We start from the raw sequence: 24,117 nt of genomic DNA, 5'->3' as shown, positions 1-24,117 counted from the left end.
TCTTATGAACCTTTATCAAATAGAAGAATAGATTACACAATATAGAGAACGATAGCATGAATATATATCCAGGGTAACAGTGGGATTCGAACCCGTTATCTCCACGCTTTGCTGAGCATTTGGCGGGCAATACCTCCCGGCCACTATTTTTCTGTAGAAACTTCACTATTCTGGTATTTTAAAGTTCATATCTTTAAAACGTTCTTTCTGAAAACGCAGTGATTCCTTTTAGCTTTTCTTTTGCCATTTTATTTTCAAAATTACTAAACTCAAAATTTATTCCATGATTCATCCTCTTTGCATGCTGCATTTCCCTGAAATAAAGACAAAAGAGTTTTCTCTAAGAATATTCCCTTTTCCTTCAAATTTATTTTTCTACTCAAAATATTAAACTCTATTTATTTCTAAATTATATTTATATCCATGCCTGCATTTATATACTCCGCCTGATAAATAACCGTCTTAGATTTCCGGGGTTCAGCAAAAACTCTTTCTCCCTTTCAGGAAATAAAAATAGTTCTTCTCTAGGGGAAAATGTAGGAAGAGACCTAGAGTAAGTGGTAAGGTAGAGTGCAGGCCGCTAAATCGTATGTCAAGCATTATACTGGTAATTTGTCAGGCATAGGACAAACAATAGGTTTTTCCCTAAAACCGTAAGCAGGTCCTAGAGTCTCCCAGGATTTTCTTGATGAATGCAAGTTAAAGCCGCTTAGGAAGATAAGGCGATTGTGAAAGACTTTTACGATCAAACTAGGAATGCGATCATTGATCGATTTAAAAATCTTATTCATTCTGAATAAATTTATTTTCTATTATAAAGAGTTTATCTACAACAAAGCAGTATTGTTTACTCGTGTTACAAAATTGCTTTAATTATGTTACAAATTATCTGTAATCAGTTACGTTCTTATACTAGATGATATCGTTACTTACTTTTAAAAAGAATGAATTGTCATTTGTATTTAGACTGCTGGTAATTTGAAGAACCTATTTCATCTAAGTATACGAATGTATTTTATTTAAGTCTTTGTCTTAAATTACAGATGTCTTTTTGAATTACGCAATCGATTCACTTGCGTAACTGTTTATTCTCGATTATTAGGGTTTTTTTCTTAACCAATTGGAATGGATTTTTTTTTTCAAAAAGTGCTCAAAGGTTACTATTAGCTGGTGAAAGACCTATCTTTTTTTTCAAGACAATTTTAATAATGAAATAGTTTTAAAGCTTTAAAAATATAAAAATAGTATTTTAGGCACTGTCGGTTGATAAAACTTCGATTTATTTCCATCCGAAATATTTACAATGATATAAAAAGTAATTTTATGAAAAAAGTTATGGTATTAAATTTTCCTTGCTGCTAACTTGAACGATCGTTGAGGAAACTTTATTTATGGTAATAATATTTATATACTTAGGAATAAATTTCGTTTTAAATAATTGCACAGAAAGATGATTTATCCGGCGGGTTAAAGGTGTGAAAAATGATGATAAATGACAAACATGCTTTTAAACAATCTATTAGTATGTGTTTATTCTTTTTAAATGCTAATGAAAAATACTGAGTTTTGGAAAAATATTCGTATACTACCCCCAAAAGTTGAAGTGCAACGTATTTTTTTGGTCTATAAGAAAACGAAAATAAAACATTAACAGAAAATTTGGAGACTATGCTCAACTAACCGCCATTTTTTTGATTGCCATACAAGAATTTAAATAAATTTAATCACAACCAAACTTGAGGGAAAAACTAGTGTACCACAATTTATGCGGATAATCGTCTTTTAAACTTTACAAAAATGTGTACTAGTATAATACTGACAAACGCCCTAAAAACTTAAAAAAAAAAAAAAAAAAAAAAAAAAAAAAAAAAAAAAAAAAAAGATGTGAAATTTCTGATGATTCTAATGATACTTGGAAAGCCAAACACAAGATTTCTGTTGTTAATTTTTTAAATCCCATTGGGACAAGCCAAGCAAAAAAAATTCTGATATTAATTTTTCTAATACCATTTGGACAAGCCAAGTAAACAAAAATGTCTGTTGTTATTGCTTCTAATCTCACTTAGACAAGCCGTTACGTTAATTCTTTGTAAGCGATCTTTCCTTTAGCAACAAAAGTTTTGGGAGATTTTACGTGGCAGCATTTTCAGCACAATTTAAAAGCTCATATTTGAAGCTTTAAGACATAGTATCCTCTTTTACCCATGCAAAAGTTGAAATCAGCAAAAATGATCGCAGGAAGTAAAAAAAAATTTTTTTCAACTTTTAATACCACCATAATTTTAAAAGAATTCTTATAAAAATATCGTAATCCTTTACCATCATTTCACAACTGCTAGAATGAAAATAAAATAAAGAAATTATATACCTCTCCTTATTTTGGCCAAATTAGTGAAAAAAAATCATTATTTCGAAAGGTTTTTAGCATGATAATTCAATTTGTAGCAACAGTTTGCAATGCAAAATCTTCCAGAACATTTTCCACTAAACGAAATATTGGTTACATAGAGTAAATATATTTAACACTATGCGGTCCGCATATATTTAGTGATAAGTTTACCATGAAACCGGTTCTGTGTAACTTGCTCCGCGTTGTCAAATAGTTTTTTTCTAGTGGTAGCGAAATTTAAATTACTTTTAGTTTAGTATTTTTCAATATAAGTAATTTTTTCACCACTAAATATCAAAAATTATAAGTATGATATAGAATGCAATGGTAAAGCATCAAACCACTGGTTACTATATTAAAAAGTAGGCGTAACCATCTTTCTTTTACGAATTTTACTGTATAATATGCTACCACTTTATTAAAACTATTCCAGAAAGCGGAGCAGTTGGCATCCCTGTACTCTATTGTCCCTTTACAAAATGTCGCATGAATATCAGGTTGCAAAGCGCGACAGCTATGTGTTGTCACCGGCCACTAACGTTTGGCTTGGACATGACACCAACGTGTTGTCACCGGCAGCTAACGTTTAGTTTTCACGTGACAACACGTTGGTGTCACCGGACATGAAAGTGTTAATTTTATAACAGTTGTGGAAAAGCCGACCCAATTTCGGGTGTAAGACTACCAATGTTCAACTCTGAAACATTGTAATTTTGAACCCGATTCCGAATACAAGGGAAATACTGGATTAATATTGGGAGAAATTTGCCTTCGTGGAAGACTTTTTGATGGAACTGACCCACATTTTCTTACATGAATAGGGAAATCATTAAAATCTCCCATGGTTAGCCTGACTTCAAGGAGCTCTAACCCATGAACGGTCTACCACTGAGGATAATTTAGATAGGCACTTTGGTTGGTGCAAGCCGGGTGTTGAATCCGAATCAATCAGCGATCGCTTGGAATCGAACTCGGATCACCTCACTGGAAGGAGAACGCTCAATTTCCTGAGCCACCGCGGCTCATAGAGTAAAAATAGAAACGTATCCGATTTTTTGTCCAACCCGTGTAAGTGGACATATTTTTGCCAACTAACTTGAATGAAGGATCTGAAGCAGCTAGCGGTTTCTTTTATTTATATATAAAAATATATGATAAATTTATATAAATATATATGATAAATTTCGCTCGATTACTTTTAAAACAGAATTTGGTTTCATGCGCACCACTGGTTCACTTTTAAATAGTCTGCGCGGACTACTTTTAAAATCCGTGTGGAGGCTTTCTGATGTAGGAGGTGATGGTTACACGCAGTGATGCTTTATGTGGGTAAAATGAGAAAAGGGTTACATACCGTATATCAGGCAACCTGAATTTTCGGAAGATTTTATATTTTATTTGGTGCAGGAATGCTACCGGCGGTTAGAAATGCAAAATGTGGTGAAACATGAAATTCAAAATTTTATTAAAATAGAGTAGCAATTTTTTCTAGGATATATTTTTCATGCTACCATTTAACTAAATACAAAAAATGTTTTTGTTCCAAATGTGAATAATTTGATTCTACATAATGGTAGTTGCGTTCGATTTATTAATCCCTTAACTTGTGCTCGCGAGTTAATTCGAGCGCACTAAACAGGCCAAATTTTGCACACTAGAGATAATTCGAGCAACGTTGTATTTTATGTTGGAATAATTTTTCACACTCGAATATAATCGAGAATTGAAAATAACAATGCAAAAGGCTAAGAAAAAAATAGTTTTATTGATATTTATCATTTACATAGGATTGTATGCTATAACACTTATTTATTCAAGAATAAAATATACAAAGATGCCAAATAGCTCCGGACAGCACATACATATTTTAAAAAGGTAGTTTATCAATTCTTGGTATAATAAATTGAATTTAGTAGAAATAATTCGTAGGCCTACATAGTTCACCACTTTAAAGTATTTACATCATGCTATGCCTTTTAAAAAGCAAGCAAAAATAGTCAAATCTTTGCACAATTTACTTTGTAGTTACTTACCGTTTTTTTAATTATTTTGTCGTGTCCGGAGCAGTTGGCATGCATGAACATAGCCTGTTTTACAGGGAACAAAAGCGCAGTATATCAAAATTGTCCATCAAAAGAAAAAACATTGTTCTAAAGTATTTTTTTTTTTTTACATTAAAAAATAAATTTTTTTTGGGCAGTTTTTTTCTCAAATAATGTGTGCGGTAAGGGGTTAAATAAATTTTAAATAAATCAAATATAAATTTAAATTAGTTACTATCACATTCTACATTTTTAGTCACCCGTGGCATCCCTGTTGGGCAAAATCTATGTAATCATATTTTATTCTTCTTTAAATACATGTCATTTAAAATGATTTTTGCAAACATTTCATTCAGAAAATTCTTACTTGTATATATATTTAGCTCTCTTGCTACTTGTAAGTGTTGGTGAAATTTTAATGGAATATCAGCATACAATCTCAATTTATTTGGCTTTTCCAATCAAATAACGGAAAAGTTGACATGTATGTATGCCGACATCTTTTAATGTGCCTTTCGCTCATCTATTTCATGATTTTGTATGCCAATCCTTTCTATTAATATTTTCCTTTTATTCGTGATTGAAATCACTGCGAGACTAATTATCATATCACGGAAAGGTAAAAGACCCCTACGGGGCCTTAACCCCTTGGGGACGGGTGATTCAGAAAAGCATTCGTACAAAATCAGAATCAAGTTGCAATTAAATAAAAAACGGTAACTTAAATGTAGTCTTTGCTAATTTGACAGACTTACTTTGCTTTTATTTTAATTATTGTTAGTTTAATCATATATTTAATCAATGTTAATTCAAAGTATAACTAAATAGTTTTATTTTGAACAAAGTAATGGTGAATTAAATAAATCAAACAATTATAACTCCGCCCACAAATAAACTGCTAAAGAAATACTTTGATTACCAGTTTTATCTTTTTACCCTGATTGATACGGTTTTTTCCTGTCACGTATTTGTGACAGTCGGCGCGAAAGGGTTAATGCCTTGAACAACCAAATGACTATGGACTATGAATTTTTAAACCCAATACCATTCAGATAATAGAGAAAAAAAGGAGCCAAGATTAATTTGTCTGGTGAAGCCGTTTCATTTAAGTTGCAACATGGACTTTAAAATTCTGCGTTTTGTTAATTGCAGCAGTAAATATATATCCTTAAGTTCATAAGTATGAATAGCAAAACAAATAATTATTTCAATAATTATTATATTTATTATAATTACATTAATCAAATATTATTATAAAACAAATAATTATTTCTATAGAATAATAATTTCTGATCAATTACCTGATTTAAGACGTTATAATTTAGATACCTCAATTAATTTTTTTCACCCACGAAAAGTACATATATAATTCTACTTTTTTTTTCAAAAACATCATCTTCAGACTCTCGTCGGCAATGTGCTAACTTCTTATCATATCACAAATATTTAACACGTTGAGCACCGCGTCAGCCTTTGGTGGCTGACACTGGACTTTCCATTTAGGCGGCATCAGCCACCGGTGGCTGACACTAAAATTACATTTAGGCCGCCTCAACCACAGGTGACTGACACTGAAAATACATTTAGGCCGCGTCAACCACAGGTGGCTGACACTGAAAATACATTTAGGCCGCGTCAACCACCGGTGGCTGACACTGAAATTACATTTTGGCTGCGTCAACCACCGGTGGCTGACACTGACCTTTCACATAGGCCTCGAAAAACAGCTGGCTGACAGCGTATAACATGATATAAAACTATAAAATTTACTCTCTTTTATGGAATTGCAGAAAATTTATTCAAAATTTACTTAATTATTGTGATTCTTGGTTTAATAAATTCCATTTACTAGGTTTTTATCCACCACTATTTCTAAACAACTCGTAGGCTTGTATAGTTCACCATTTTTTTCAGATATGTCATGCTAAACCTTTTAAAAACTAGCAAAATCTGTCTAATATTTGCTAATTTAGTTTGTAGTTATTTACCGCTGTGGCCTGAAGGGCAAGACATGTAAAATTAGAGAGGCATTCAACTTGCTAATTAATTTCGCCTTATTTAAGACCGATTTCAAAATTGCTTGTTATATGCGAACTAAAATCTATGTAGCAGCTCTATACTTTTTATTAATTCTAGAAATTCTTAAAAAAAATAGAATCTAATATATTTATGAATTAATACTCTCCGCTACGACAGCTTCTAGAATGCCAGTGAAGTAGCTGAATAATTTATTTGTGTAAGCTTCAGGAAGGTAAATTCTGATTACAATGGCATTTGAGAGAGTTGACGGGATTAACTATATTGAGAATTTGATAAAATTTTATGCCACAAAAAGGCCTGAAGTGCTTTTGTTGTTTAAACACAGGTAAAATTATTGTTATCCTTTAATAAACTACTTTCCAACTGTAACTGTTGTCTGAATAACTTTTTCCTTAATTAATAATTGAAAACATCAGAAATTTATGCAATAAATTTATGTTCTAAGAATAATATTTTATCATTCATTAAAACAAAAACTAAATTTTACATCAAGCAGTTTTCTAAAGACATTGCATTTTATTCCTTTAATAATATGATAATTAAATGTGCTTGTTTTACGTGAAATAAAATACTAATTATGCATTCTGGCATTGAAATATTATCATATGGCATTAGTTATTTATATTCGCAATTTTCCGCAAAGGTTTTACGAAACCCTAAAGTAAGGCAATGTTTACCGAATAACTTTTTGGCTCTTTGTCAAGTCACGAAGCTATAGAAGATAAAGCTTGTATTAGCATATTGTTTATGAGAACAGTAAAGAATATGGCGTCAAATGTTTGATCATAAATTTTCTATTCAAACTATAAAATAGGCGTAATTTTCCCTGACGCAAAAGTTCTAAACACTCTGAATATTCCAGTGAAAGAAATGTGAAATAGTTTGACTTTGTAAATTGAGCGATGTTTGTTTTAAATAATGCAATTTTAGCTGCATAATACTTAACTCTAAAATATACGCAGATTATATAAATGTAGAAGTTCATCTTGGAAGTTTATTAAAGAAATATTTAGAAGCACACCGAATTTCACAAAAGCGACTAATGAATTGAAAAATAATTAATTACAAATTGAGGGAAATATAAATGCATGGCTTGATGGGTTCTTCTTATTAAATTAGTTATTAATTTAGAGAAAAATTTAAATAAGTTGCAGAATTCATCGACAGACTACGCTAGGCTTGTTGCTCTTTGTTTTGCAATTTTTTTCGAGCAGTAATGCAAACTACTCCGTATTCAGAAAAATGCTTTAATAATTGCTAGAAAACAACAGAGTAAATTTTGCAGTCTTTCAATTAATTTTATCAACTTTTCAGATGGCTCAACACGGCTCTTCTGTAAGAAAGTGGCGTATTACATAAACCTTTGAATTGTTTAGAAGTAGTGGTGAGAAAAAAAACCTATAAATCGAATTTACGTAACCAAGAATCATACATTATAAAACTATCACTCAAAAATATTTATGTGCTGTCCTCTTAAGGTTAGCATCTCTGGCATCGTGACTCGAGGTTGGCTACAGACTGGAAAAATCTAAAAAGTGGTTGCAAAAGCTCCATAAAGTTATAGTAAATTTTATAGACTTTAGTTTCACATCGATTTTGGAAATTCAGGCCTATCATTTTTTTTTCTGATGCCCGCCTGGAGAATGACCTTTTGTCATGCAGGCATCTCAAGGGTGGTTTTGTTGGACACTCTTTCAGGATCACCATATTAGTTAGGCGAACGTTGCTCCCACAGTAAGAGAATGACAGAATATCCATGCCTTCCCCGGGATTCGAACCCAGAACCTCTCTGGTGCAAGGCCAGTTCCCTGACTCCAACACTGGTCAGTCGGAACAGACTGATCAGTCGTAACAAATATATTTGATTTACAAATATTTTTGCTTGATAGTAATTCGTTAAAACATTTTGAATTCTCTATTTTTTTCCTACCAGTTTTTAAAATTTCCTGGAATTTGCCTAACCTCCGAAATTCGCAGATAAATATGAAATTTATTGCGATGAAAATCCTAGTTTCTGAGTAATTCTCACAGTTTGATTACTTTCATTTCTCTTTAACCCCTTGACGGTCAGGGAAATGAGCAGTTTTCGTTTCATTAATTCACGCAGTACTACGTGTAAACAGTAGTCGAAAGTGGCATCTGTTTTCCAAATCCGTTCTTCCGAAAATGTCACCCTTCTCTGGCGATGCCAACTGCTCCGTCTTCTGGAATTGTTATAATAAAGTGGTAGCAAATTATGTAGTAAATTTCGTTGAAGAAGGACAGTTACGTCTACTTTTTAATCGAGTAACCAGTAAATTGTTGTATTAGCGTTGAATTTTATATGTTACTTATAGTTTTTGATATTTAGTGGTGAAAAAATTACTTAAAAGGAGAAATACTAAACTGAAAGTAACTTGACTTTCGCTATCACTAGGAAATACTATTTTACAAAGCGGAGCAAGTTGGCATCTCTGGATGCGGTAGATAGCTCGCCTCACGCGTTTTAAAAATTTCTTAAAGTATTCGTAGTACATAAATAACAGTTTTTACGTACTTTTCGTTTTCAACATAGTCAATGCAGAATAATAATGACGAACGAGCTCAGCTCGTCTGCGCGCATTGGGGAAAAATTTAACTACGCGAGTAGTGCTCGTTACTAACCATTACGGTCAAAATCTTGCTTCCGAGCGGAACTCGTTTGCGGGCATTATGAGGCACGATTCGATAGCGAGCTGAACTCGTTCATAACCGTCAAAGGGTTAATTGTTCCCAAATTCGTTTTTTAAATATGAGACTCGCAGTGTAAATCTAGATATGACCAATTCACTGACAGTAATTTGACAAAATATCTTTTAAAGAAACGGTGGAAAACTACAAACCAAGATTTGCAGATTTTATTTATTATTGCCAAAATTTTTGAAAGTTCAGCTCAGTTTAACTGCAAAAAAATGGGGTATTAAATGAGCCTTTTAAATATTTAGAAGTATTGGTGAGTAAAAATGAATTTACTAAACCTGGAATCATACATTAAAATACTACCAATCGAAATTATTTATCTCGAGATGGCTGGTATCTCTGCGAAAATGCATCCCTGATAACAGTGGAATTTGAACCCGCTTATCCAACGCCTCCTATACCTGAAAGCCTCCACACGGTTATTTTATGGGTAGTCCGATCAAATCACTGTGAAGGATGTCCACTTTCCGAACTAGTCATTTAATACAAAATTTAGTTAAAATAAGAAAGTGGTAGCAAATATATGACTACCAGGAATCACACATTAAAACACTACCACTCAAAAATATTTTTCCGCAGTCCGGAGCAAGTTAACATCTCTCTTTTTCTTGTGGTCCTTTAGTTAAAACTAACATGCCCCGCGAACAAAGCCTCCACACGGTCTGTTATAAGTAGTCCGCGCAGATTGTTTAAAAAGTGAACCAGTTTTGCGCATGAACCCAAAACCTTTCATAAAAGTAATAGAGTGAAATTTATCTTACATATTTGAGAATTGAATCTGTAGTGATTGACAAATGAATAAGGCAAACCTATAATATTCATAAATAAAATAAATTTTTAGTCATATATTGGCTACCACTTTCTTATTTTAACTATATTCTGTATTTATTTTCTCGTTCGGTAAGTGGATATCCTTCACAGTGGTCAGATCAGACTACCTGTAAAAAACCGTGTGGAGGCTTTCAGTTATAGGAGGCGTTGACAAAGCTCATATCCCCATGCAGAGATGCCAACTGCTCCGGACACGCCAAAATAATTAAAAAAAACGGTAAATAACTGCAAACTAAATTTTGCAAATGTGTGACTATTTTTGCTCGTTTTTAAAATGGTATAGCATGACATAACTACTATAAAGTGGTGAATTATATAAGAGTACGAATTATTAGGTGGAAAAAAATCTACTAAATTTAATTTAATAAACCAAGAGTCACAATTGATAAATTACCACTCTTTAAAATATTTATTTGCTGTCCGGAGCAAGTTGGCAACTCTGCCCATGGCTGTTTGTCCCAAAGAAAGAGAAAAAGCTCGGGAGAAATAATAAATTTATGCCACCCAGATTTATTAAAAATATAGCTGCAAAACATCTACGGCTTGACCGGATTATTTCATTTTTATATTTAAAGTAGTAATGAATTTTATAAATTTTGGAGTTATACATTTAATTTAATGGGATTTCGACAACCAGTATACGTAAATAAATAAATCATATATATAAGAGTCAGTTGTGGAAATGGAAATGGGGACCACTTAGGCCCCAAATGCCCAGTTCAACAACAACGGACGAATCGAAAATGGGTGTAAGGCATACCTGCCAACTTTCACTCCTTCCGAGAATGGATTTTCAGAGTGGTTGTAAAACAATAAACGAAAATCAATCTGATTCAAAAATATATTTATATTTTGATCCCGTTGAAATTTGCTTGCGGAAAGATTATTATGCTTTGATATATCTATTGTAATTATTTATATGTAGTGGTGGTCAGACTCATCTATAATTATCATTATAATTCAAAAAGTTGATTGGAATAACCTGAGTATTGCTACCACTTTAAATATGAAAATAAAATCTTACGGAAAGTCCGGAAGAGTTGGCTGGTATTCTATCTACAATTGCATTTAACTTCTATACGAAATGGAAAAAAAATTTCATGAAGCATAATCTGCGTACAATATTTTTACCATAAGTGGAAAATTAATATGTCTCGTTAATCAGGAATATAAATTTTTTGCAGAAGCAAGCTAAAACTGGTAATGTTTTGCTACAGGTTAATTTTCCTCTAAGGGTACAAACAACCTGCATATTATATATATGAGTTTCAGTAAAAAGGTAGAGAAAGACGTTTTTAATTAAATATTGAATAAAGCGAAGGTATAAAGAAAACATATTAATAAACTTTTCGAAAACTCAACATTAGAAAAATTAATTTTCTCTTATAACATAACATTTTTTCTTGTTTTTTATTTACTAAAACAATTTAATATCGAGTATAAAAGTACTCACCTTTCACACGTGTCAATAACATTAAAAAACTTTCCCTTCACTTTAATGAATCTAAAAAAAGCAATAATCATAATCATTATTCGGCGAATATTATTTGTATTTCATAAATATACTTAATGAGATTGGCGAATTTAATTTAAAAAGTAGTATTACCTTTTTCAACAAAACTGTAATATCTTAGACAAACTCATTTATTATGCATTTAATTAAAACGGGAAAAACTTCTCAGTACTGCATAAGCTTATTCCAACCAAATAACTTTTCTCAAAGAATTTTTTCCTTTCTTTTCTTTTATTTATATTTTTATCCTGTTGATAAGAATAAATGCTTTTAGCTTAGACATATTTTTTGGTCCTAGTAATTTATCATGTCTGAATTTTATTTTTATTACTTACATTTTTTAGACAGGAAAAATCTTCCCATATTTCAAATTATATCATTGCGTTAACAGAATTAACTATAGTCAATCATACCTGCTTTATTTTTCTTTTATAATAACTATTGTTTTTAAGTAGTGAATAGTTTTTCTCTTCTTACATGAAAAAAATGATTGCTAATTATTAAATAAAGTGTGGCACTTTTTATGCATATGTAAACATGAGTATATATATATATATATATATATATATATATATATATATATATATATATATATATATATATATATATATATATATATATATATATATATATATATATATGTATTCAGGTGTGCAAACTGCTTCTCTTTTTATAAAAATATTTTTTCAGTGCGGTAAAAAATGAAATGCAAATGCTTTCAAATTTTTTTTTCTGATTGTGCCTTTTCCTAGCATGTTTAACCCCTTGACACATTATTAAACACAAAATTAAAAAAACGATAAATAACTACAAACGAAATTTTGCAAATATTTGACTATTTTTGCTTGCTTTTTAAAAGGTATAGCATGACGTAATTACTATATAGAGGAGAATTGTATAAGCCTACAAATTATTTAGAAATAGTGGTGGATAAAAATCTACTAAATTGAGTTTATTAAACCAAGAATCACACTTGATAAACTACCACTTTAAAATATTTATAGACAGTCCGGAGCAAGTTAGCATCTTTGCATAAAATTCGACTCCTGCTCTTTTATGATGTACTTCTCTAATATTTTTATATATTTTTCAACTTGGCAAGGACTAATGAGGCGCTGATGTAATGAACACACAACCCTTCCTATTTAATTTCCTTTAATTTTACAAAAAAAAAACATTTTTTTTAATACGAACAGTTGTATTTCTTAAATTGTATTTATGGGCAGATCTCTAAAACCTTTAACTTTTGATAATAAAAAAAAATAATAAAAATAATCCGCACACTATTTTTACACTTAAAGAATTGTTTGAAAATACATAAAATATTAGGAAATAATCGTGAACATCGAAAATTTTGATGCCCTCATAAGTATAAACAAAAAATTAAAATTTTTGAATTTTCCTTATTTACCCTTCATTTTTCATCAAAAATTATTAGTTTCATATAAAAATTGAAAAATTTTAATATTAAGTTAAATTGTTATAAAATGTATAAAGATGCTTACTTCAATTATTTTCAGTCAAAAAATATCTTCAATTAGTAAAACATAGGTAAAAAACTAAGTTCTGATATGTTAAATTCAATTAATTAATCCTGAAGTGACGGTTTGATAGGGTTGCGGTCTAGACAACCTATGAAATAGATCGAAAACTTTACTCAGATGCGACACATTGCGATGAACACAGCACAGAAAATAAATTAGGCAATGACAAAGGTATGATCAAAATTTTGATTGATCTTAACATTTACTTTGTAGATCCGCGTCTGGTTACGGTCTTGACATCGTTAGTGTTACCTCGCCGAATGACTGTCTGTGATAAATTCGATTAATTTATATTTACTGCAAATAAAAATATTTATCTATAATAATGATACAAGTTTGTTCGACTTCAAATAAGCTTTTGGAATATCACTAACATGAAACTTGCAGAATTGGATTGCATACCTTTTTTCTTCAATTTTCGATGGTTATGGGTTGAAGTGCCAAAATTTGGCGACAAACTTTAAATGTTTGCAAACGTCAATATTCACGAAAAATATTATTGAAGAAAATATGATAGTGCAGCTGAGATACTAAATTATGTTTTTACTGATTTTCAGTTTTTTTTTTTTAACAAAATACAGTTTGAAAAAAAAAAAAGAAAGTATGTTAAACACTCTAAGCGACACTCTTACTCATACTCATATGCGATGGTTATCTTAGCATCAGCCCCGCTAGGGGCTCTAACTAATTCATCTGAATGGAAATAAATAATAAATCTCCGAAGCGCTTTTTCTTCTCAATTTTCGATGGTTATGGTTTGACGTGCCAAAATTTGGAGACGAATTTTAAATGTTAGGAAACGTCAATATTCACGAAAAATATCATTCAAGAAAATATGATATCAGCTGAGCTACTAAATTATGTTTTTAGTGATTTTCAGTTTTTTTTTTAAACAGAATACACTTTGAAAAAAAATAGAAACTATAATTTATACAATCAGCGAGGCCAAGGCTGAAAGCCCTTTTATAACAAGACGGAAAAGAGTAAAAACTGGTAAGAAAGACTTTTCATTCTAGCATTTTTTTCGAGAAAAATAAAATATCTGTAACTATCAAGATTTATCACACCTAAAGAATCACACCTAAAGAATAGTTTGATCACACCTAAAGAATAGTTTGATCACACCTAAAGAATAGTTTGATCACACCTAAAGAATAGTTTGATCACACCTAAAGAATAGTTTGATCACACCTAAAGAATTGTTTGAAAATACATAAAATATCAGGAAACAATCGTGAACATCGAAAATTTTGATGTCCTCATAAGTATAAACAAAAAATAAAAAATTTTGAACTAATTTTTCTAGGTTTATAATCACAAACTGTCATTCGGTGAGGTTACAGTTACGATGTCAAGACCGTAATCAGACGCAGATCTAAAAAGTAAATGTTAAAATCAATCACAATTTTGATCACGCGTTTGTCATTGCCTAATTTATTTTTTGTGTTGTGTGCATCGCATTGCGTTGCATTTGAGAAAAGTTTTCGATCTATTCTCTACGTTGTCCAGACCGTAACCCTGTCAAACCGTAACCTCAGGATTAATTAATTGAATTGAACATATCAGAACTTAGTTTTTTCCCTATTTTTTACTAATTGAAGATATTTTTTGAGTGAAAATAATTAAAGTAAGCCTTTTAATACATTTTATAACAATTTAACTTAATATTGAAATTTTTCAATATATTTACGATACTAATAATTTTTGATGAAAAATAAAGGATAAATATGAATGAAATTAATTAAAAGAAAAAAATTGCTCAATAAAAGAAAAATAGGTTCAATAAGCTTATATGTTTATTAAATAAATGATACTTTTGTCGTTTTTATAATTTTCAATGAAATGTATATAAACCTAGAAAAATTAGTTCAAAAATTTAAATTTTTCGTTTATACTTATAAGGGCATCAAAATTTTCGATGCTCACGATTATTTTCTGATATTTTATACATTTTTAAGCAATTCTGGAGGTGTAAAAATAGTGTGTCTATTATTTATTATTTTTTCTTATTATCAAAAGTTAAAGATTTTAGAGATCTGCCCTTATACTAGAACTATTCCAAAAATTAGCGGAGATTCTTATCAATATTCTTCAGAGCATAGCAATCGTCATAAAACCATTTCCCCTAATAAAATGTATAGGAGGTTTGTTTACTCTTAATTCCGCCAGAAGGGATCTCTGAGGACGTCTTCTAATCTGAGGTCTATAGCAAACACATGAGTCGGGGTTACATTTTCCCCTATCAGAGTGGGAAGAAAAAAACCATAAGCAGGATTCAGAATGATACGCTTTCATTCGGAATCATATACTAGGGAGTTATATTTCTAGGGGTAAAATAGGGAGGGTAATTTTTGGTCATTCGTCCGGTCGTTTCATTTGGTTTGTTGATCTGAGAGTCATTCCAAGAGATTACCCGATTACTCGACCGTATGGGGCTGGGGACAGGAAATGATTAATGGTGATTCAGAGAAAATTCGACGTTCTGTGACGATTGCTGTGGTCTGGGAAGCCAACTGATCAAGCCAGTGGTAATACTGTCGTCACATGTCATTAGTCAATATGAAAAATCTGTCTTGTCCGGGTAAACTGAGATGTAAAAATAGATATACGAATTTTGCTTGATTGCATTTTTGAATTTTTGAATGAGTACTGGGTTGGGTCCAAAACATTTCTTATACTAATAGAAACAATATGCTTTATCATTTATGCTTTAATTTTTTTACCTCTTTAATTTTAAACTAAAATATGATTTATATTTAATTGAAAATCTAATAATAATTATATATGATATATACAGAGATGCCAACTTGCTTCGGACAGCGAATAAATATTTTCGAGTAGTAGTTTATTAATTGTGATTCTTGGTTTAATAAATTCAATTGATTAGATTTTTATACTCCACTATTTCTAAATAATTTGTTGGTTCGTATAATTCACCACTTTGTAACAGTTACATCATGCTAAACATTCTTAAAAGTAAGGAAAATTATACCAATATTTGCGAATTTTAGTTTTAGTTATTTACCGTTTCTTAAATTATTTTGGCGTGTTCGGAGCAGTTGGCATCTCTGTAAATATATGGAAATGAATTATGTACAGAAATGAATTGGTTTAGAAAAGTTGATTTTGTTCTTCAACTAATCTTGGACTCTTCAACTTAACTTTGTAATTAAACTTATTTACATCGCAATTTTTTCCGACTTTTATTTTTAAGTACAGTCAATTAAAGACCTCATTTAACCATTTTTCCATGTACGTAAATCTTTTACATATACTTTTTTTCTCATAAGACTATTAAAATGTTGGCCAAGTACAAAAATTTTTTGTAAGCTTTAGGTTTTATACCAATCTATAAGATATTTTTCAAGTATTTCTCTCTCTATATATATGTATCTATATACTGGGACGCCAACTTCTCCACTTTCCGGAATAGCTTTAATAAAGTGGTAGCATATTATATAGCAAAATTCGTAAGAGAAGGACAGTTACGCCTACTTTTTAATAGAGAAACCGGTAGATTTAAGCTTGAACGTCGCATTTTATATGATACTTATAATTTTTGATATTTAGTGGTGATAAAATTACTTAAAAGTGAAAATGCTAAACTGAAAGTAACTTGAATTTCGCTACCACTAGAAAATACTATTTTACAAAGCGGAGCAAGTTGGCATCCATGCATATATATTTATATATATATATATATATATATATATATATATATATATATATATATATATATATATATATATATATATATATATATATATATATATACCCTCCAACTTATGAAGATTTTGAAAATAATTCTTTCTAGTGGTAGCGAACCAAAGTAGAAATTTTTAAAGAAAATGGATCTCTCATAAAACTTTTATCAGAACTTAACAATCTAGCCATATGCATACCTGCCAACTTATAATCCATTTGAGGATGATTTTCCCCAGTGGTAGTAAAATAGAAATTAAATTACAATTTTAGGCAGAAACATATGTTGTGTTTTGAAAAATATTAAGCGACTGTCAGGACAGTATTACATATTAATATATATGCTTTATTTTTTTAAAAATAGTGGTAGTTAAAAAGATTTTAAATTATGTTTATAAATGCAAAGAATACATAGAAAGCATGCATTTTACTACCGCTTTAATTACAGAAATAAAATTTTACGCCAAATGCGTAAAAGTTGGCAGGTATGCATATGGCCTGCACTTTTATAAGTAATAGTGGACAAGTTACGCTAAAATCAATTTTTTTTAAATATTAAGACATTAATTTTGCTACCGTCTGAAAAGAAGATTTCTGAAACTACGGAAATTCCGTAGCAGTTTGAGGGTATGTATATATATATATATATATATATATATATATGTGTGTGTGTGTGTGTGTGTGTCTGTGTATATAAGTATATATATATATTCTATTAAATGGAGATCAAATCAAATAGTTCGAAGCTTCTTATGAAGTAAAATAAAATCCTGAAAAATAGCCTGAGGTTTATATTTACGGTTCCAAACTTTTAAATATCTAGCTATATTCAAAACAAAAAGAAAACGAGTAAGAATTTGACTTCTTTTTTACCGCTCAGTTATTCTTTAAAGTTGAATAAAAAATAGTTGAGCCTTATTTTCCTCTTCTCCCTTAAATGCAAACAAAAAGAAAATTGAATGTAGCTTTGAATATTGAAAATTGAAATTTGAAAATTTAATTTAGCAAAGAATGAAAAATGGGGTGGTGGCAAAATTTAAAAATACGGATTTGGAATTTAATCACATTCATTTCATCGTTGCTGGCAGAAAAAAAAATTCTAATACTTTATTTTGAATATCGATCAAACATTTTGGGCTATTAATGTTATTGTTTTAACTTTGCATGTTATGACTATGAATATAGAAACGGCAGCGCAAAATAACAATAGTAGATAATATACTTAACCATTATATTACTAATGTTCTATTTTTGGAACATGTCTCTTTCAAAATGTTAAAAATTGGTTACTCAAATCTTTCATTCAGAGCACTTACAATTGGAAAAACGGAATATTCCTGCGAAACAAAATTAAATTATTATACAAAATTACATATCATGTGATATATATGTTGTTTTAAACTGAAAGTAATGTATTTTTTTAAGATAATTATATTTAATTTATATGTAAACCTTCTATCACGTTTTTTATAGAGGCATAATTTTTCCATTAGTATTTGCAAAAAAATAAGAGTGAGGCAGATAAACGGTTCATATGACGTAAAAATGTATAGCTTTCAATTTCTAATATATTTGAGAAAGAATTTACAAAGAGGTAATAAAATAATATAGTAATACTAAACCATTCTACCAACGCTTATAAGCTTAACTACCTAACTAGTAAGCTTCATACACATATATCTAAATTTATAGTTAGTCATGGCGTGTATAGCATTATAACCAAGATTTACGCTTTTTTACATAAATGTTGCTACAACAAAATATATTTCCCTATTACTTACACTTTTACGGCTCTATGTACTTGATTTTTTGATTTTCTGAGCACCGTGTGTCTATAGGTTTCCCATAAATCAATTGATATAGGTGTAAATCAATTTTCATTTTGAAACTAACGCTTAATATTTGCCTTTAATTAACATCAAATAATTTCCATTAACATTTTCATAACGGTTTACAAATCCAGCATTTATTAATTTTCTTTCCCAAACATGATCAATCTTGTTCTCTTAATTTCGAATATACAGTATAAATCCCCGTTTCCAATTATTTGCTTTTCATAAAACTCGAACATTTCCAAAACAAATACCCATTAATACTTAAAACACTAAAGGAAACAAAGCAAAAATGTGGTAAAGTAATCAATTTATACAAATTACTTTTCGTGAAGAGATTTAAAAAGTCTACAACCCTAAGAATTAGGAAACGCTTTTCACACCCTTTTCTGAAGAAAAAAAGTTTCTTAATTTAAGATTTAATCCTGAAAAGAAAGTTCCAATCTGAGCATCAACAAAAGTTTCGCAGGTGACCAAAGCTTCACAATGAAGTTTCGATCCAAAGAAAAAAGATTCTGCTTCATTCCTCCAGTAAAGTGTAGCGGAAGAGCATTTCTTTCAATTACTTTCATTTTCTTCCTTTTTTTCTTACAGGACTTTTAAAACTTCAGCACATTTTTGAGTTGACCACCGATGAGTATAACTTAGATGTGAAGATAGTGAAGCGTATATCAAATGCCACGGATGCCAATGGATTTTTGAGGGAATTAGAAAATTCCGATCCAGAAAGCAGAAAATACATAGTCTTAGACTGTAGTTCTGAAAATGGCCAGACAATAATTGTTAACCACGTCCATGATATTTATATGGGGAGACGCAACTATCATTTCCTGCTCACTAGTTTAGTAAGTAAAATGTTTCACTTCTCTTTGATTTTTTTTCTCCATTTATCTGTATCTTTCGTCATAAAATAAGACGATAAAAATAAATTTTGTATGGTAATCAAACATTTATCCATAATCATACCTGCCAACTTTTAATTCCTTCCATTATCTTTTTTCCCAGTGGTATTAAAATGGAATTAAAACTTCAATTTTAAGCAAACAAATACGTTGTATTTGAGAAAACTTGAGTTGACAACCATAATAGTAACGCATATTAATATATCTGCTTAATTTTTGTAAGAATAATGGTGATTAAAATCATTAAAAAACTAACTTTATGAAAGAAAAAATAGTATATATTTACTACCACTTTAAATATGAAAATAAAATCTTCCGGAAAATCCGGAAGAGTTGGCAGGTATGCATAATATTGAATTAAAAAATCAAATAACACATGCTTTCTTTGATTGCACTGCCTCAAACGCTTAATTTCCTACCTTGACTTTTTCGCTAACCCATATTACCGCGATGCCAACTTGCTCCGGTCAGCAAATAAATATTTTGAAGTGGTAGTTTATCAATTGTGATTCTTGGTTTAATAAATTCAATTTAGTAGATTTTTATCCACCGCTATTTCTAAATAATTCGTAGGTTAATATAATTCACCACGTTATAGTAGCTATGTCATGCTATACTATTTAAAAAGCAAGCAAAAATAGTCAAATATTTGCAAAATTTAGTTTGTAGTTATTTACCGTTTTTTTAATTATTTTGGCGTGTCCGGAGCAGTTGGCATCTTTGTATTACTTATAAAATACTAGAAATTTTTTATTTTCTTACATAATACTCAAATATCATTTCCTGCTCATTACTTTAGTAAGCACTTTTTAATATTTTCTATTAATTTCTTCTGCATATCAGTTTATCTCTTGTCATAAAGACAAACAGACGCTAGAAATATATTTTAAAAGATTACCGAATATTTATTCATGATATAACATTAAAAAAAATAAACAACACTCGCTTTCCTTGGTAACACTTTGAATCAAACGCTTAGCTCTCGATCTTAACGTTTCTACTTATCCATGTTATTTAAAAAATTGCAGAAATATTTTCATTTCACCTCATATTACACTATAACATTTTCTAGTTCATATTGTTTTTAAAATATCATAAATATTTTCATTTTGCCATAACTTACAATATACGCAACTATCATTTCCTGCTCACTACTTCAGTAAGTAAAATTGTTCTTATTATCCATTTATTCTTTCTGTATCTAAGTACATCTTCCGTCAAAAAGACAAACAGACATTAGATAATTTTAAAGGATTACCAAACACTTATTCGTGATATTGTATTAACAAATTAAAAAACCCTTGCTTTACTTTATAAAACTCTGAGACAAACGCTTAATTCCCAACCTTGACATTTTGCTAATCCATGATATTTATAAAATGCCAAATGTATTTTCGTTTCTCCGCAACTTACATAATACGCCACTATCATTTCCTGCTCACTACTTCTTTAAGTAAAAATGTTTTTTGCCATCCATTAATTTTTTTTAATACCTATCCGTTTTCCCATATCAAAAAGACAAACAGACATTAGAAATAAATTTTTAAATGCTACCAAACATTCTTTCCTAACATTGCATTAAAATTTAAGCAGTATTTGCTTTCCTTGGTAGCAATTTGAAACAAACGCTCAGTTTCCATCCTACAATTTCTGCTACCCAATATTAATTAAAAATTGCCAGAAATATTTTCATTTCTATAAGCCATACATTATACACAACTATCATTTCTTGTTCTCTAGATTAGTAAGTAAAATGTTTTATTGCTCTTTAATTCTTTTTGTATATTTTTCTTTATCTTTCACCCCCTAAGAAAAAAAATAAGCAAATAGACGCTAGAAATAAATTTTGAGAGGTAATCAAACATTTATCCATAATATTGAAATCAAAAATTAAATAACACTTGCTTTCCTTGATGAAACTGAATTAAACACTTAGTTTCTTACCTTGACGTTTTTGCTTACCCATATTATTAAAAAGATACTAGAAATATTTTTATTTTGCAGTAACTTACATAATACAGATTTTATATTTTTATTCAGATTATATTTTTTCATAAAAACAAGCGAAAATTAAAAATAAATTTTAAAATATTAACTAACATGTATTCATGATATTGCGTTACAAAAATTAAACAAAATTTGCTTTCAGTTAGTTTCAAATCCTGACTTTCCTACAAACCAATATCATTTATAAAATGCTAGAAATATTTTAACTTTTCCCAAAACAATACACGCAATTGTCATTTGCTGCTCACAATTTCACTTAAAAAATACGTTTTTTACTCTCTATTGATTTTTTCCACATATTCGCTTCTTTTTGTCAAAAAGACAAATATGCCTTAGAAATAAATTTAAAAGATAATCAAAAATGTTTTCCTTATATTGCATTAAGAAATTAAACAATACTTGTTTTTTTTCCGTAACACTTTAAATGAAATGCTTAGTTTCCCAAAATCCATTGAATTTATTTTGCATATCTGTTTATCTTTTGTCAAAAAAGACAAATTAGTCATTAGAAATTAAACAAAACTTGCTTTCCTTGATATACTTTTGAACCAAAATCTTTGTTTTCAACCCTAACATTTCTTCTAAACCATATTCTTTATAAAATACCAGAAATATTTTCTATTCGCAAAAACTTAAATAAGGAGAAACTATGATTTCATATTTAGTACTTTAGTAAGCGAAATTTTGTTTTTACTATCCATTGATTTTTTTCAGCATATTTGTTTATATCTTATTAAAAAAGACAAAAGACATTAGTAATAATTTTTAAGAGATTATAAAATATTTATTGTACTAAAAAGATTAAACAGCACTTGCTTACCCTGATAAGACTTTGAATCAAACGCTTAGTATCCAACCCAGGCGTTTCTGCTAACCCATATTATTTTAAAACTATCAAAAATATTTTCATATCGCCACAAATTCCACAATAAACTACTATTCTTTCTTACTGATTAGATAGGAATGGGAAAATGATTTCTACTATACATAGATTTTTTTTTGTGCATATCCATTTATCTTTTGTCAAAGAAACAGTCATTAGAAATAAATTTTAAACGTTTACCAAACATTTATTCATAATATTGCATTAAACATCATTTGCTTTTCTTGATAAGACTTTGAATCAAGCGCTTAGTTGCTAACTCAAAGGTTCCAGTTAACTATATTGTTTTAAATAATAGCAAAAACATTATAAATTTGCAACAATTGGCAAAATAATTAATGTTACCTACGTCCATGATATTAGTATGGGTTGCCGTAACTAACATTTCCTGCTCAGTAATTTAGTAAGTAAACATGTGTTTACTATCCTTTGATTATTTTCCTGTGTTTATTCTTTATCTTTTGTAAGAAACTACGAGCAACAGACATTTAAATTAAATTTAGTAAATCAACGTATGCGACATTTTCTTTTTGCTCACAATTTGATATTTTTGTATAATAAGTAAATCTAATTTCTTAAAAAAACATTATTTTATCATATTTTCGTAATTCTATTTTTACGTTCATAATATTATGAGGTAGAATAAAATAGTTGTCAAGACGCTTTTCCGAAACTTTTTGGTCTACTCTAGCATTTTTCTTTTCACTTGCACAGAAGCGAAGTAAGCAAATATGCTTTTTGTTTTTTTTTACAATAATTATCTTCTCTTTGATCTTTTCTTCATCCAACCTACTTATTATTTGACCAAAAGAAAAAGACAGATACACATTTGAAATATATTTTGAAACAAGCATTTATCACATCTACCAAACATTCATTCATTCTATTTCTCAATAATTAACACGTTCACGCCAGTGAGACCCACCGGTGGGTCACGCTAGATTGTCTCATCTTGGCAGCGCACCGGAGTAAAAACTGGTAACTATAAATTGGTATAATAACTATAAACTATAAACTGGTAACTATACTGGTAAATAAAAATCCATAACAGTAACGATGTCAAGACCGTAACCAGACGCGGATCTAAAAAGAAAATGTTAAAATCAATCAAAATTTTGATCACACGTTTGTCTTTGCCTAATTTATTTTGTGTGTTGTGTGCATCGCAATGCGTTGCATCTGAGTAAAGTTTTAGATCAATTTCCTAGGTTGTCCAGACCGTAACCCTGTCAAACCGTAACTACAGGAATAATTAATTGAATTTAACATATCAGAACTTAGTTTTTTCCCCATGTTTTACTAATTGAAGATATTTTTTGACTGAAAATAATTAAAGTAAGTCTTTTTATACATTTTATAGCAATTTAACTTAACATTAAAATTTTTCAATTTATTTATGAAACTAATAATTTTTGATGAAAAATAAAGGGTAAATAAGGAAAATTCAAAAATTTTAATATTTTGTTTATACTAATAAGAGCATCAAAATTTTCGTTGTTCACGATTATTTTCTAATATTTTATACCATTTCAAACAATTTTGGAGGTGTCAAAATAGTGTGCCTATTATTTTTTTTGATTATCAAAAGTTAAAGTTTCTAGAGATCTGCCCATATATATATATATATATATATATATATATATATATATATATATATATATATATATATATATATATATATATATATATATATATATATATATATATATATATA

At 29.6% G+C, this 24,117-nt stretch overlaps 1 protein-coding gene across 2 annotated transcripts in view; it reads left to right on the top strand.

Annotated features, from left to right (window-relative positions):
* The window catches only part of LOC107442611 (glutamate receptor 1), a 273,575-nt gene that overhangs the window by 106,114 nt on the left and 143,344 nt on the right, over positions 1 to 24,117 (top strand). For both annotated transcript variants that reach the window (XM_071188105.2, XM_071188106.2), the window contains exon 4: positions 19,206 to 19,456. In XM_071188105.2, coding sequence (XP_071044206.1) covers positions 19,206 to 19,456 — 251 coding nt within the window. The remainder of the gene's footprint in view (positions 1 to 19,205; positions 19,457 to 24,117) is intronic.

Source organism: Parasteatoda tepidariorum, chromosome 12 (genome assembly GCF_982258835.1).
Source record: "Parasteatoda tepidariorum strain Cologne lab strain chromosome 12, Ptep-v5.0, whole genome shotgun sequence".
Classification (NCBI taxonomy): Eukaryota; Metazoa; Arthropoda; class Arachnida; order Araneae; family Theridiidae; genus Parasteatoda; species Parasteatoda tepidariorum.
The sequence above is the reverse complement of the archived record's forward strand: the minus strand, read 5'-3'. Positions and strand labels throughout refer to the sequence as shown.